The 16,415-nt window shown below is 44.0% G+C and overlaps 1 protein-coding gene across 2 annotated transcripts in view; it reads left to right on the top strand.

Moving 5' to 3' along the window:
• Positions 1 to 6,166: 6,166 nt before the first annotated feature.
• LOC146785612 (arylacetamide deacetylase-like) overlaps positions 6,167 to 16,415 on the top strand; it is a 209,690-nt gene continuing 199,441 nt past the window's right edge. The window contains exon 1 of one of the 2 annotated variants that reach the window (XM_085634870.1): positions 6,167 to 6,558. In XM_085634870.1, the coding sequence (XP_085490996.1) occupies positions 6,421 to 6,558 (138 nt within the window). In that variant the 5' untranslated portion in view covers positions 6,167 to 6,420. Of the gene's footprint in view, positions 6,559 to 15,051; positions 15,330 to 16,415 lie in introns of those variants that run through there. The other variant, XM_085634872.1, reaches the window with a different exon arrangement.

Below are 16,415 nucleotides of genomic sequence, written 5' to 3'. Positions count from 1 at the left end.
CACCATTATGACCATTCGTAGAAAGCTCCTCAGGCCCGTGGTCATCATTTTTTATCTGAAAATTTATTTTTGGGACTGTAAAAAAAATTATTCAAAATATCAATTATATTGAGCCTCATGTTGAATAACCACTTTTTAAGGCCTCCCAGTAATAAAAATAACCATTTTCATACACTCTCCCTCCTACTCAGAAACTTGTATTTTTACTGATTTCGAGAATGAAAATGACTCTAAACACACATAATATAGTTTGAAAAGTGAGGATTCACATCTGACAGTCATTTTCAGAAAAATGATTAAACATTAAAAAAATCACCATTATGATTATTCAGAGAAAGTTCCCCTGAACCAGGGTAATCGCTTTTCATCAGAAAATTGATTTTATTGACTGTATAAAAAAAAAATTCAAAAAGTCAATCGTTTTACACCTCATGTTGAATAGCAACCCCAATGCACGGCAATGGCTTCCTATTCAATATGGGAATACCTCTGTTCCGTCGCATTCAGTGCTCGACTGGTGTATGCCACTGGGGCCCACACGCCATTGCTCTTCCGTTGAGACAACACCTCTCCAAGGCCCATGGGGCTAGCGTCAACTGAAAGTTTGAATTCCTCGCTGGGTCAGTATACACTAATATGGTTTCAGCCAACAGGGCGCGCTTTGTGGCCTGGAAAGCATTATCCTGTTCAGGCCTTCAGTCCCAGACAGTATTGGGCTTGACTAACTCCCTCAGTGGAGCAGTGAGGATCGTAAGATTATGAATGAATTGGCCACAATACGTGACCTTGGCCAGGAAACTTCTTACTCCGGTCAGATTTGTGGGTGCTGGGGCAGCCTGGATGTCCTGGACCTTGTTAGAATCTGGTGACACTCCGTATCTGAAAAAACACTGTTTCTTTTTGGAGAAAATCATACTTCTCCCTATGGAGCGTTAGTCAGTTTTTCTTCAGGCATTGAAACACAGCCCTCAGACTATCGAAATGTTCCTCTAACATGGGGGCATGGAATAAAATGTCATCACTGACATTAAGGACTCCTTCTAGGACAGCAAGCACGCTTCTCATTATGTCTTGAAAGACTTCCGCTGCACTAGAGACTCCAGAGTTAAGACACTTGTATCTCCTCAGGCTTACATGGGTGGAGAAAGCGGTGATGGCTCGGGAAGCTGGATCCAACATCAGCTGGTGATAAGCAGCACGGAAGTCCATTTTTGAAAACCACTTCGAACTACTCACTTTGGCCACTGTATCATCCACTGTGGGCATTAGATGCTGCTCGGGTTGGATGGCCAAGTTGGGTAGGGACATGTCCACGCATATTCGAACTTCTCCGGGTTGCTTTGGCTTGCCTCCCACCAGAATAGGAGACACCCAGGGGATCAGACCATCAAACTTCTTGATGATGTTTGTCTGCTCCAGTTTGTTCAGTTCCTCCTCCACCTTCAGTCGGAGGTGGAAAGCCACCTGTCGATGCTTCAAAGCTACTGACTGGATTGAGTCATTGATATGTATTCTTATCAATCTGTCTTACAAGCAACCTATGCCCTCAAATAGTGATGCAAACTGAGCTAGTAAATCATCCACATTTTCTTGGTGCACACTAAGCACGAATGCCACAAGCTGAAGGTGCTCTGCTGTCCTGCACCTCAGCAACATCCTGGTGCACCCTTTTGTAACATATATCTGAGAACACTCCTGCTTAAGGGAGTGGGGCGGTGGACCTATAGGCAAAAGCTCATGTAGTCATCGGTCTCAGGATGGGTGCGGCTGGCAAAGTGAGCATTAACTGGGCAATGATATTGATGGAAGCTCCAGTGTCAATCATTGCCTGCACTTTGTGGCCTTCCAGGAGTTTGTTACACGTCGGGACGTGTTTTTGTGGATATCAGTCGGGTTGCGTGGCATGTTTTATGTGGATGACTCCTTCAACATCATCATCCTCCACTTCCCCTTCATCTATAGGGCTCCCTGTAGCTTGTACGGTATTGACCAATTTGGGTCTTTGACCCCTCGATGATACTGAAGAACGACATACCTTTGCAAAATGATTTGCCTTATTGCTTTTAGAACACCGCTTCCCTTGTGCAGGGCAAAGTTCCTTATAAGGGTATGGTCCCCCACATCCATAGCAAGTCTTTGGCTCAGATATTGGTTTGTTCCTTGTTTTCCTTTTGTCCTTGGTCCTGGCAACCTCAGCGTTGACTGGCTATGCTTTGATTGTATGCTGTAGTGCTGCCTCCATGTTTGCGGTTTGTACTTTGCATAGTTCTTTCAACCCACCCATGGTCAACATATCAGCCATGGCCATACCTGCAACTTGGGGAATGTTTTCTTGCAGTTTTGTTGAGGAATAGCCTTGAATGAATTGAGTCGGGATTTCGTCATCTGCATCCGGTAGTGTGCAGGTGCTAGCTAATTCTCTCAGGCGAGCATAGAAAGTGGCAACAGATTCCTCTGGAAATTGCCTGGCCTGCACAGCAGACACCATTCATAGCAAGGGTTTGCTAACGGTTCGAAGTAGGCTATTGGTGCTCATTTTAGTGTGTCAGGGCATCGGCAGCCAGGCTCTCACCTGGAGTCTGCCATGTCAGAGACCCACCAGGAGGGGCTGGACACGCACCGTGTCTAGCAGGCGGGATCACTAGAGAACTGCAGCGGAGCTCATTGGCCCCTCCACACAGTGATGCATCAACAGCCTGCGTGACACCGGAGGGCAAAGCACCAGTGCTGGACAGGAGATGATGATCCCGGAAGGGAGCTTGCTGTGATTGGAGACCTAGCCCACAAGGAGAGAAATGACGAGGTATGTCATGGGTCCACTCCCGCTTCCTGCCAGTTGTTGCGTATAAAGCCAGCAATGCGGTCTAGGCTTTTTGAGTCATGCACACTGATCTTGTCACAGATTAAAGGTTTCCCACCATGGAAACACTTCAACCATGAGGTCATGCACCAGGTCCGTTTATTTATACTCTCCGTCCCTACGTCACGGCTGTGACCATCGGGATCCAAACAGAGGGTCATTACACTAAACACCCATCTGGGGATCATCCCAGTGGGGCCAGCCCACCGGTGTAAACATAACACAGATGAGAGCAGTATTTATTCTACTGCTAATTCTTAAGTGTTGCATCTTACATGCCACACCTGGATTGGTCCAACATGGCTCTGTCAAAGGGGGTAAGTACAAAAATCTCACCTCTGTCCAACTGCAAAGTTTGTCAGACTGGATTACACCCACATCAATATACGCTTCAATCTCATTTGAATGGACAGGTTAGATGTAGGAAAAGCACAGCAGAGGAAAATGAAGTTGGTCAAATGTGACGAGTGCAGAAAATCTATTGTAGTCACATCCTCACCCTCTGAAGACCATAACGTCAGCCTCAAAATGCACACCAGATATGAATCTAGTGGGAAAGAGAAAGGGAAGAGAAACATGTGTCAGTTCTGCAGAGGTGGAATGTCTTGAGTGCCCTTGTTTGTCTCACCAACCATGTCATTCAGGAGTCTGTTAAGACGAGACGTGTCAATCCACACTCAACTAATTCCTTTCTCCCTAGCCACAAAGCAATATGACTTACTTCACCTCTCTGTCTGCCTCTTTACCTCGACTAGCATGCTGTCTCAAATGGATACAGGACTGACTGCACAAGAGTAAACCAAAGGGTTATAAGTATGATTTAGAATTGTGCTTTAATCCACCCCTTCATTCCCTGAATGTACTCAATTCTGCATCCCTCACAGTTCCACTGCCTGCATCTTATAAATTTGTGGGCCTCATGCCAGTACTCTGTTCTAATGCAGTACTCATGCATGTGTTCCATAACAACTCATTGAGACATGTTTGCTTTCACTCCACTGTGCTATGAGGAGTACAGTTCTTTGATGTAACACACCTTTCAAGGCAACCTCAGTGCCTCTCATTATAGGCACATTTTTAAGCAGTATCAATGCTTCATAGCATAAACTGCACACTAAGCAGTCTGATGGCGTCACCCAACATCACAGCATGCCTCTGGTTACCAAACATATCAAGACAGTCACAATCAAGACAAACTGCACAGATTTACCAGGAAGGACTAGGAGGCAGTTTCTCCAACAGAGGAGCAGCATCAATCAGCTATTACCAACCTCTATGCAAGTCTTGCCCTGGGAACAAAAATTGTACATGTTACAATGAGTTCCACTTTAGATGGACCTCTGTCCCAAGCAGATTTGTGTGGTCTCCTGGGCCGGTCATTGTCTCCATTTGAATATACCCCGGGTAAGGACAAAGAGCAACACCATTAGGAACACCTCCTTCCTTCACACTCCATATCAGCTGGCAAAATAAATGAGATATCATTTTTTTTTTTCTGTAGCTATGCTGGAACTGCCATCCTCCAAATCAGGCCGAATGGCTCTAAGTCTGGGAATCTCATTTCCACTGCATTTAAGTGTGCATGGAGTGTCAATTTTCCTAGTTGGGCCTTTTACCTTCAAAAAGAAAACTTTCCAACACTCTTGTTCTAATATCCTAGTCTAAAGCAAGGTGCATTATATTAAGCACATAGTTTAATATTGTGATGGCCACCATGTCAATGCATTGTATCCATCCTACAGAGAGAGTTCAAATGGCTCCTGATTTTCTGACTCCCATGCATTTGAAGTTATAGCTCACTAATTTGGAGAGAATGGCTTGATTGTCTTTTCTCAACAGTGTTTTGTGTTTAGTGAGAGTTTTTTTATATTTAACCCCTTTATTTGGTTTATTGCCTAAAAGATTGCAAATAAATTAATTATGTCTGTTAACTGCTTGAAAGCGTTTTGTGGACTGAAAATTGTCAACATACATGAACATTATGATTCTTTCTCTTGTTATTGAATGAAGCTACACAGCTGGTTTCGAGTATTGGTAGGGCAATATTTTTTGCTTATCTATGTTAATGTATATTAATTTACCCTGGTGAATGTAAGCAAAGTTTTGTGATTTTTCGCACTGTGATATTAAATTTACTTGACCCGCTCCCACTCACTGTTTCGAGTTATAGGATGTTCTGGAGTTTGTTTGTCCTACAGGATGTTCTGTAGGTGGGGCATCCTATAGCAGGGAATCATGTGGCAACCCGCTCTTGTAAAGGCTGCTATGCTTTGAAGAAGATTTGCTAATTTGTGATTCACACAAATTTGCATCTGTACTGCAACTGAGAGTCGTCCAGGGGGCAACAGGAAAAAACACATGTGCTCTGTCAAAGGGTTCCAAGTGTAAGCCTCAAATCAGTGCTTAATTTGTGTTGGTGGTTGCAGGTGGGGGCATCGGCACTCATTTTTGGGGATTGTGACTTTAATCCAGAACAAAAGACAAAAATGCAGAAAAGAGAGAGAGGAGGAGGGACAGAAATATGCGGAAACAGTGGTAAATTCAGAATACAGGAATGAAATAGAACCTGCATGAGTGAAATAAAGGGACAAGTGGGTAGAGTGGTGTAATAAAGAGGAATAGTGTGGAATCCAGACCAGACAGCCCCAGTATTCAGCAATCCCAATATCCATCAGGAGCCCTGCCTTATTCTTTTAAAAATTAAGCACTTTCATAAATGTATTTGTTTGTATGAAGCTGTGTATCCATTGTACCCTGTTAAAAAGCTGGGTCTAAAAGCAAACCTCTAAACCATCATACACAGACAGGTTCAGTCCATAGACAGAGGGGCCCAGTTGCATGCTTCCCCAGTATTTAAACCCTATTTAAGCGCAGAGTGAACTTGAATTCTAGAGGGCATTTTGCTAGTGTGCCCTGAATGTCCCCTTAGAAATGAGGAATTACTGGAGGGTTCAGAAATTGAACTACAGTAATTCGACTCGCCTGGTAATTCTTTAACTGTTCACAAAGTCCCACCCAGAAATTTCGTCTGCTGAAACTAAACAGGTGTGTCATGTTTCCACGGATGACATAACCCCGAGAGGGCAGTAACTGCTGTTACTGGCCCCATCACATTTAGAAGCAAGAAAGCAAGTTAAATAAGAACATTGTTTATACATAGAATGATCTTTTCATACGGAATTATTGCTGGCAAACAATTTTGCTCAGCAGCACGATTTTTTATATTGTGAAATGCTAAATCATAAAACAGGACTCTGTCCTTTCACTCGAATGTCTTGCATAGCCATGCACTGTGCCAGGTCACACAGATAAAGGCCGGAGACAATGGCTAGCAAGCCTGTTCTTGAAACTGCCCTGTGCAACCCCTGTTACTAATTAACAGCATGGAGTGCTTGTGGTTTGGCAAGCCCCTGTTCACTTGTAATTGGACAGAGGGAACCTGAGTGCAAGTTCCACCAGGTGTCAGATGAAAGCTGCCATTGTGGTGAAACCTCGTGTGTGAGTGTTCAGGCTAGAGGGAGATTTACCTCGAGCAGCTCTGAATGAGTGGATAATTTATCATGGCCTCGAAATTACTGTTCTGCACAATCGCTGCTATTTTTGTGGCGTATTGTTTTTATAAACCTCTTCCAGAAAACACCGAGGAGAAATGGAAAATGACTTTATTAAGTTGGATGTTTGGACCAGTTGAACTCCTGGTAAGTTCCAAATTGCATCTTCAGACCTCTAATATGACAACAGAATGTGCTGTTTGCTGCTATACATATATCTGAAAAATGTTAAATATGTAACGAAAGAAACCTACTGTAAAAAGATATAAATGCATCATTAAGTTTCGTAAATCATATTTCGTTTATAAAGGGTTACTTACATATACTTTTGAATGTATGGAATGATTTATGAACTGAGGCGGGCACACGAGGGAGGGGGAGAGAGGAGCAGCGGAGTTTAGCTCACACTGAGCCAGAAGGGGAATAAAAAATAAAAAAAAAGATTACCTTCATGTTCATCATATATTTCAGAATGTTGTGACTTTATTTCCTGTACATGTGTGAGGCCTAATTTAAATAGAACAATGGAGACACAGAACTCTCATATGGCAATATTTATGCAAAAGTCGAGCAGCAGAGGTTAACTAACTCCAGGGACCAGTCGGGAAAGTGAAAACCCAGATTCGGTATTTACACAAGTATTTAAAAAAACAGAGTATGCCTCAGAACGATTGTATTAAGCAATATCGGCCACATTTACAAAGCAATATGGCAGTGGCAAAGTTCAAATCGGAGCATGCTATTTTTAAATGTGTGAAACCCATATTGTTATTTGGGAACACTTTACAGAATCGCAACTTGGGTTGGGGAATGAATACCGAATAGGTATTTCGAAAGGGTGTGTAAAGCGGTCCTTTCCAAATACCCATTTCTTAAGTTATGTATTAATGTTTTGAGGCTATAATAGGGTCACCAAACATTAATATTTTACTACCAAGTCAAAGGAGGTGTAACTATTTGCCAATGAGAAGGGTTCTCCAAGGGACTCGATCCCCTTTGTGAATGTGTACAAAACATTTTTGGAAGCAGTCAGTGCTGCTCAAATTTTTTTTCTCCATTATTTGTTTTGAACGTATCCGTGAATCTGCTGCATTTGAAAAAAAAAATTGCTTTATTTAAAAGGAATCACAGACATGTTGGTCTGCTGAACCCTTAAATATAATGGGGTTGCCCTCTGTCCCTCAGAACCTGGGGATATAATTATTGACTACAAGTGGTCCTGAGGAATGTCACAATTTTGAGAGAAATTGTGAGAAATGCTTTTCATTAAGCATGGATATAAAAAGTCCAATAATGATCCCTATCAGGCTCTGCGCGAGAGCGACTATTATTGATTCTTTACTTGCCTCTGCACATTGAAATTCTAAATGTCCATAAACCACGACACTGAAGAGTAATTTTTCAATAACATGTACTATTCTGGTTGCTCATAACATACAGTTTACATATAGTACAATCCATTTCACTAACAAAACATGGAAAATCGAATGTTTACCATGTTCACTTATACAGACATGAAAACAGGAAAGACACACAGAGTCTTATGTTCACACTAATGAAGCTCAAGGTATCCTCATATTGTTTCCTTTGTATTGTGAGAAATGCTTAATAAAAAGCATTTCTCACAATTTCCACCAAAACTGTGACACACGAAAAGGTCTGTTGTACCCAGCGGCCCTTTAAGCCTGTGACTCTGGCCAATCATAGTGGGTTGAAATGTGCAACCTTCCTCATACATAATAATGTGGTAGGTCAAACACAAAGGCATTTGGTAAGATTAAGACCACAAATTGCAACCTCTTCTACTGAAACATTTCAGTGCAATCCAAATAAGAAAATGCAAACTGCGAATTGGTATTATTTGTAAATTCCAATTCTTTTTTTTTAGAATATTAGTAGATGAGGCCCTATCATTTTTTATTTACATGAAGGAAAATAAGGTAGTTAAAATACAGATATTCACAAAAATGTAAGACTGAAGCAGTAAGATATACAAGTTACTGCCTAACTAGTGCTACAGTCATTTTTAGGTCTCGCCTGAGCCAGGGCATGCGCTGCCCTGCGAGACATTTAGTAAGTGGGTTTTGAAAGTGCTACCAGGGGCTTTTGCTGGCCTCAAGCTTGCGGTTACACACGCGTGCACACGCGCAGCCACCATCTGTCTTTCCTCCGTCGCGGGTCAGTAAGTGCATCGCGATCACTTTCACTTTTGCGGCCGTGTCACTTTCACTAAAGATTATGGATGAATTGGCCACAATACATGACCTTGCCCAGGAAACTTCTTACTCCGGTCAGATTTGTGGGTGCTGGGGCAGCCTGGATGTCCTGGACCTTGTTAGAATCTGGTGACACTCCATTTCGGGAAAAATGGTATCTGAAAAAACACTGTTTCTTTTTGGAAAAAATCACACTTCTCCCCATGGAGCGTTAGTCAGTTTTTCTTCAGGCATTGAAACACAGCCCTCAGACTATCAAAATGTTCCTCTAACATGGGGGCATGGAATAAAATGTCATCACTCACATTAAGGACTCCTTCTAGGACAGCAAGCACGCTTCTCATTATGTCTTGAAAGACTTCCGCTGCACTAGAGACTCCAGAGTTAAGACACTTGTATCTCCTCAGGCTTACATGGGTGGAGAAAGCGGTGATGGCTCGGGAAGCTGGATCCAACATCAGCTGGTGATAAGCAGCACGTAAGTCCATTTTTGAAAACCACTTCGATCTACTCACTTTGGCCACTGTATCATCCACTGTGGGCATTAGATGCTGCTTGGGTTGGATGGCCAAGTTGGGTAGGGACATGTCCACGCATATTCAAACTTCTCCGGGTTGCTTTGGCTTGCCTGCCAACAGAATAGGAGACACCCAGGGGGTCAGACCATCAAACTTCTCGATGATGTTTGTCTGCTCCAGTTTGTTCAGTTCCTCCTCCACCTTCAGTCGGAGGTGGAAAGCCACCTGTCGATGCTTCAAAGCTACTGACTGGATTGAGTCATTGATATGAATTCTTATCAATCTGTCTTACAAGCAACCTATGCCCTCAAATAGTGATGCAAACTGAGCTAGTAAATCATCCACATTTTCTTGGTGCACACTAAGCACGAATGCCACAAGCTGAAGGTGCTCTGCTGTCCTGCACCTCAGCAACATCCTGGTGCACCCTTTTGTAGCATATATCTGAGAACACTCCTGCTTAAGAGAGTGGGGTGGTGGACCTATAGGCAAAAACTCATGTAGTCATCGGTCTCAGGATGGGTGCAGCTGGCAAAGTGAGCATTAACTGGGCAATGATATTGATGGAAGCTCCAGTGTCAATCATTGCCTGCACTTTGTGGCCTTCCAGGAATTTGTTACACGTCGGGACGTGTTTTTGTGGACATCAGTCGGGTTGCGTGGCATGTTTTACCACGGAGGCGGGGTGGGCTCCCGCCCTCCGTGAAGGAGTCCGCCTCGTCCCACCACGCTTTACCCGGTCCCCCATCTCGGGACCGGGACTCTGCAGATGGAGCCTGCGAGGCTCCGGGACTTCCTCTCCCAGAAATGGCGGCACTTCCGCTTCCGTCCCGCGGCCCCGCCCAAAACCATGCGGGCCGCGGGCTCAGCGGCAATTTTGAATGCGGCTCGGGCCGCGGCGGTGAAATACTCCGGCGGCACTTTCTCCTGATCGAACGCGGGGTGGGCTCCCGCATTTAAATATAATTAAAAGGCGGCCATGTGGGGTAGGCACCCACTATTCAAGACACAAGGCGGGGTGGCCATAACGCGGCCACATTAACAAGAACACTGGGTGGGCACCCGCTCCAACAGCATCACTGGGGGAATTCCTGGCACTGGGATTCCCTCGGACAAGGGGCAGCGGCACAGCGCTGCGCAGCCCACGCTCCTGGAATAAATAAAGAGCTCTCCCTTAGGACCAGAAAAGCACCTTGCTCCAGGAAAAATAAAGCGCTCCCAGGGCGCTATGCCAGCATCAAGCCTTGGCAAGGTAAAAGGAAAGTCACAAGGGTCCAGAAGGTCCTGAAGGCATCCAGGGGGCAAGGTAGGGCCCAGGGGCCAGCACACAGGACCCTCCAGCAGGGAGGTAGCCCCCATGGCGGTCCCTCCTGGGTCCCCACCAGCAGAAAGCCCCCCTCTGTCAGGATCCAAAGCAGAACAAATTGTAAGGGGACACAGCCCCTTTTTAAACAGTGAAACCCTTTGTCTCAAGGTGCAGGGAAGGGGCGAACCAGTTACAACTGGTTCCTGAGCACTTTGTTTTGCTCAGCCCCTCTCCCTATTAAAAGGACAGGCCAGGGTCATCAGTCGCACCACAGGGGGCGGAGCCAGCATTGTGTGGGGAAAGCCCAGCCCTATTCAGGACCCAGGTGTACTCCTCCCACCCATCTAGCTGCTGATCTCCCTATTCACCACTGGGTGACTCCTCCTGACTCTGGGGATTCCCTGGCCCGTCACATGATCTCAACCAGCCAATCGCCAGACAAGGCACACATTTTACACTGCACACCGAAGTGCCCACTTCCAGAAGTGGCACTTCCACACTAGCTACATGCACGCCACACACATCATCGCACAGCATTCGATCACACGAGTTCGCACATACCAAACTCGAGCCTGCACACCCCACGCATCAGGAACTACCAGGGACACATACATTCCCCATGCATTCCTATGGGAGGGCAGGCCTATCTCACCACATGCACTCAGAGTGCGCACGCACTTTACTCTGGGACACAGGGAAAGTGCGCAGAAACCAAAAATCATTACCACCAGGTCACCAGTAAAAGCAAAAAGTTCAGGGGTGAACCTGCCAGAAGGGCCAAGTCCAACACCTGGCCTGCACAGCAGACACCATTCATAGTAAGGGTTTGCTAACGGTTCGAAGTGGGCTATTGGTGCTCATTTTAGTGTGTCAGGGCATCGGCAGCCAGGCTCTCACCTGGAGTCTGCCATGTCAGAGACCCACCAGGAGGGGCTGGACACGCACCGTGTCTAGCAGGCGGGATCACTAGAGAACTGCAGCGGAGCTCATTGGCCCCTCCACGCAGTGATGCATCAACAGCCTGCGTGACACCGGAGGGCAAAGCACCAGTGCTGGACAGGAGACGATGATCCCGGCAGGGAGCTTGCTGTGACTGGAGACCTAGCCCACAAGGAGACGAATGACGAGGTATGTCATGGGTCCACTTCCGCTTCCTGCCAGTTGTTGCGTATAAAGCCAGCAATGCGGTCTAGGCTTTTTGAGTCATGCACACTGATCTTGTCACAGATTAAAGGTTTCACACCATGGAAACACTTCAACCATGAGGTCATGCACCAGGTCCGTTTATTTATACTCTCCGTCCCTACGTCACGGCTGTGACCATCGGGATCCAAACAGAGGGTCATTACACTAAACACCCATCTGGGGATTATCCCAGTGGGGACAGCCCACCGGTGTAAACATAACACAGATGAGAGCAGTATTTATTCTACTGCTAATTCTTAAGTGTTGCATCTTACATGCCACACCTGGATTGGTCCAACATGGCTCTGTCAAAGGGGGTAAGTACAAAAATCTCACCTCTGTCCAACTGCAAAGTTTGTCAGACTGGATCACACCCACATCAATATACGCTTCAATCTCATTTGAATGGACAGGTTAGATGTAGGAAAAGCACAGCAGAGGAAAATGAAGTTGGTCAAATGTGACGAGTGCAGAAAATCTATTGTAGTCACATCCTCACCCTCTGAAGACCATAACGTCAGCCTCAAAATAAACACCAGATATGAATCTAGTGGGAAGGAGAAAGGGAAGAGAAACATGTGTCAGTTCTGCAGAGGTGGAATGTCTTGAGTGCCCTTGTTTGTCTCACCAACCATGTCATTCAGGAGTCTGTTAAGACGAGATGTGTCAATCCACACTCAACTAATTCCTTTCTCCCTAGCCACAAAGCAATATGACTTATTTCACCTCTCTGTCTGCCTCTTTACCTCGACTGGCATGCTGTCTCAAATGGATACAGGACTGACTGCACAAGACTAAAGCAAAGGGTTATAAGTATGATTTAGAATTGTGCTTTAATCCACCCCTTCATTCCCTGAATGTACTCAATTCTGCATCCCTCACAGTTCCACTGCCTGCATCTTATAAATTTGTGGGCCTCATGCCAGTACTCTGTTCTAATGCAGTACTCATGCATGTATTCCATAACAACTCATTGAGACATGTTTGCTTTCACTCCACTGTGCTATGAGGAGTACAGTTCTTTGATGTAACACACCTTTCAAGGCAACCTCAGTGCCTCTCATTATAGGCACATTTTTAAGCAGTATCAATGCTTCATAGCATAAACTGCACACTAAGCAGTCTGATGGCGTCACCCAACATCACAGCATGCCTCTGGTTACCAAACATATCAAGAAAGTCACAATCAAGACAGACTGCACAGATTTACCAGGAAGGACTAGGAGGCAGTTTCTCCAACAGAGGAGCAGCATCAATCAGCTATTACCAACCTCTATGCAAGTCTTGCCCTGGGAACAAAAATTGTACATGTTACAATGAGTTCCACTTTAGATGGACCTCTGTCCCAAGCAGATTTGTGTGGTCTCCTGGGCCGGTCATTGTCTCCATTTGAATATACCCCGGGTAAGGACAAAGAGCAACACCATTAGGAACACCTCCTTCCTTCACACTCCATATCAGCTGGCAAAATAAATGAGATATCAATTTTTTTCTGTAGCTATGCTGGAACTGCCATCCTCCAAATCAGGCCGAATGGCTCTAAGTCTGGGAATCTCATTTCCACTTCATTTAAGTGTGCATGGAGTTTCAATTTTCCTAGTTGGGCCTTTTACCTCCAAAAAGAAAACTTTCCAACACTCTTGTTCTAATATCCTAGTCTAAAGCAAGGTGCATTATATTAAGCACATAGTTTAATATTGTGATGGCCACCATGTCAATGCATTGTATCCATCCTACAGAGAGAGTTCAAATGGCTCCTGATTTTCTGACTCCCATGCATTTGAAGTTATAGCTCACTAATTTGGAGAGAATGGCTTGATTGTCTTTTCTCAACAGTGTTTTGTGTTAAGTGAGAGTTTTTTATATTTACCCCCTTTATTTGGTTTATTGCCTAAAAGATTGCAAATAAATTAATTATGTCCGTTAACTGCTTGAAAGCGTTTTGTGGACTGAAAATTGTCAACATACATGAACATTATGATTCTTTCTCTTGTTATTGAATGAAGCTACACAGCTGGTTTCGAGTATTGGTAGGGCAATACTTTTTGCTTATCTATGTTAATGTATATTCATTTACCCTGGTGAATGTAAGCAAAGTTTTGTGATTTTTCCCACTGTGATATTAAATTTACTTGACCCGCTCCCACTCACTGTTTCGAGTTATAGGATGTTCTGGAGGTTGTTTGTCTTACAGGATGTTCTGTAGGTGGGGCATCCTATAGCAGGGAATCATGTGGCAACCCGCTCTTGTAAAGGCTGCTATGCTTTAAAGAAGATTTGCTAATTTGTGATTCACACAAATTTGCATCTGTACTGCAACTGAGAGTCGTCCTGGGGGCAACACGAAAAGAAACATGTGCTCTGTCAAAGGATTCCAAGTGTAAGCCTAAATCAGTGCTAAATTTGTGTTGGTGGTTGCAGGTGGGGGCATCGGCACTCATTTTTGGGGATTGTGACTTTAATCCAGAACAAAAGACAAAAATGCAGAAAAGAGAGAGAAGAGGAGGAACAGAAATATGCGGAAACAGTGACAAATTCAGAATACAGGAATAAAATAGAACCTGCATGAGTGAAATGAAGGGACAAGGGAGGTAGAGTGGTGTAATAAAGAGGAATAGTGTGGAATCCAGACCAGACAGCCCCAGTATTCAGCAATCCCAATATCCATCAGGACCCCTGCCTTATTCTTTTAAAAATTAAGCACTTTCATAAATGTATTTGTTTGTATGAAGCTGTGTATCCATTGTACCCTGTTAAAAAGCGGGTTAAAAACCAAACTTCTAAATCATCATACACAGACAGGTTCAGTCCATACACAGAGGGGCCCAGTTGCATGCTTCCCCAGTATTTAAACCCTATTTAAGCGCAGAGTGAACTTGAATTCTAGAGAGCATTTTGCTAGTGTGCCCTGAATGTCCCCTTAGAAATGAGGAATTACTGGAGGGTTCAGAAATTGAACTACAGTAATTCGACTCGCCTGGTAATTCTTTAACTGTTCACAAAGTCCCACCCAGAAATTTCGTCTGCTGAAACTAAACAGGTGTGTCATGTTTCCACGGATGACATAACCCCGAGAGGGCAGTAACTGCTGTTACTGGCCCCATCACATTTAGAAGCAAGAAAGCAAGTTAAATAAGAACATTGTTTATACATAGAATGATCTTTTCATACGGAATTATTGCTGGCAAACAATTTTGCTCAGCAGCGCGATTTTTTATATTGTGAAATGCTAAATCATAAAACAGGACTCTGTCCTTTCACTCGAATGTCTTGCATAGCCATGCACTGTGCCAGGTCACACAGATAAAGGCCGGAGACAATGGCTAGCAAGCCTGTTCTTGAAACTGCCCTGTGCAACCCCTGTTACTAATTAACAGCATGGAGTGCTTGTGGTTTGGCAAGCCCCTGTTCACTTGTAATTGGACAGAGGGAACCTGAGTGCAAGTTCCACCAGGTGTCTGATGAAAGCTGCCATTGTGGTGAAACCTCGTGTGTGAGTGTTCAGGCTAGAAGGAGATTTACCTCGAGCAGCTCTGAATGAGTGGATAATTTATCATGGCCTCGAAATTACTGTTCTGCACAATCGCTGCTATTTTTGTGGCGTATTGTTTTTATAAACCTCTTCCAGAAAACACCGAGGAGAAATGGAAAATGACTTTATTAAGTTGGATGTTTGGACCAGTTGCACTCCTGGTAAGTTCCAAATTGCATCTTCAGACCTCTAATATAACAACAGAATGTGCTGTTTGCTGCTATACATATATCTGAAAAATGTTAAATATGTAACTAAAGAAACCTACTGTAAAAAGATATAAATGCATCATTAAGTTTCTTAAATCATATTTCGTTTATAAAGGGTTACTTACATATACTTTTGAATGTATGGAATGATTTATGAACTGAGGTGGGCACACGAGGGAGGGGGAGAGAGGAGCAGCGGAGTTTAGCTCACACTGAGCCAGAAGGGGAATACAAAATAAAAATAAAAGATTACCTTCATGGTCATCATATATTTCAGAATGTTGTGACTTTATTTCCTGTACATGTGTGAGGCCTAATTTAAATAGAACAATGGAGACACAGAACTCTCATATGGCAATATTTATGCAAAAGTCGAGCAGCAGAGGTTAACTAACTCCAGGGACCAGTCGGGAAAGTGAAAACCCCGATTCGGTATTTACACAAGTACTTTCATTTAAAAAAAACAGAGTATGCCTCAGAAGAACGATTGTATTAAGCAATATCGGCCACATTTACAAAGCAATATGGCAGTGGCAAAGTTCAGATCGGAGCATGCTATTTTTAAATGTGTGAAACCCATATTGTTATTTGGGAACACTTTACAGAATCGCAACTTGGGTTGGGGAATGAATACCGAATAGGTATTTGGAAAGGGTGTTCAAAGCGGTCCTTTCCAATTACCCATTTCTTAAGTTATGTATTAATGTTTTGAGACTATAATAGGGTCACCAAACATTAATATTTTACTACCAAGTCAAAGGAGGTGATAACTATTTGCCAATGAGAAGGGTTCTCCAAGGGACTCGATCCCCTTTGTGAATGTGTACAAAACATTTTTGGAAGCAGTCAGTGCTGCTCAAATTTTTTTTCTCCATTTTTTGTTTTGAACGTTTCCGTGAATCTGCTGCATTTGAAAAAAAAAGATTGCTTTATTTAAAAGGTATCACAGACATGTTGGTCTGCTGAACGCTTAAGTATAATGGGGTTGCCCTCTGTCCCTCAGATCTTGGGTATATAATTATTGGCTACAAGTGGTCC

The sequence above is a fragment of the Triturus cristatus genome, chromosome 11 (assembly GCF_964204655.1).
Source record: "Triturus cristatus chromosome 11, aTriCri1.1, whole genome shotgun sequence".
Taxonomy (NCBI): Eukaryota; Metazoa; Chordata; class Amphibia; order Caudata; family Salamandridae; genus Triturus; species Triturus cristatus.
Note: the sequence above shows the minus strand (reverse complement) of the source record. Positions and strands in the feature narration are given on the sequence as shown.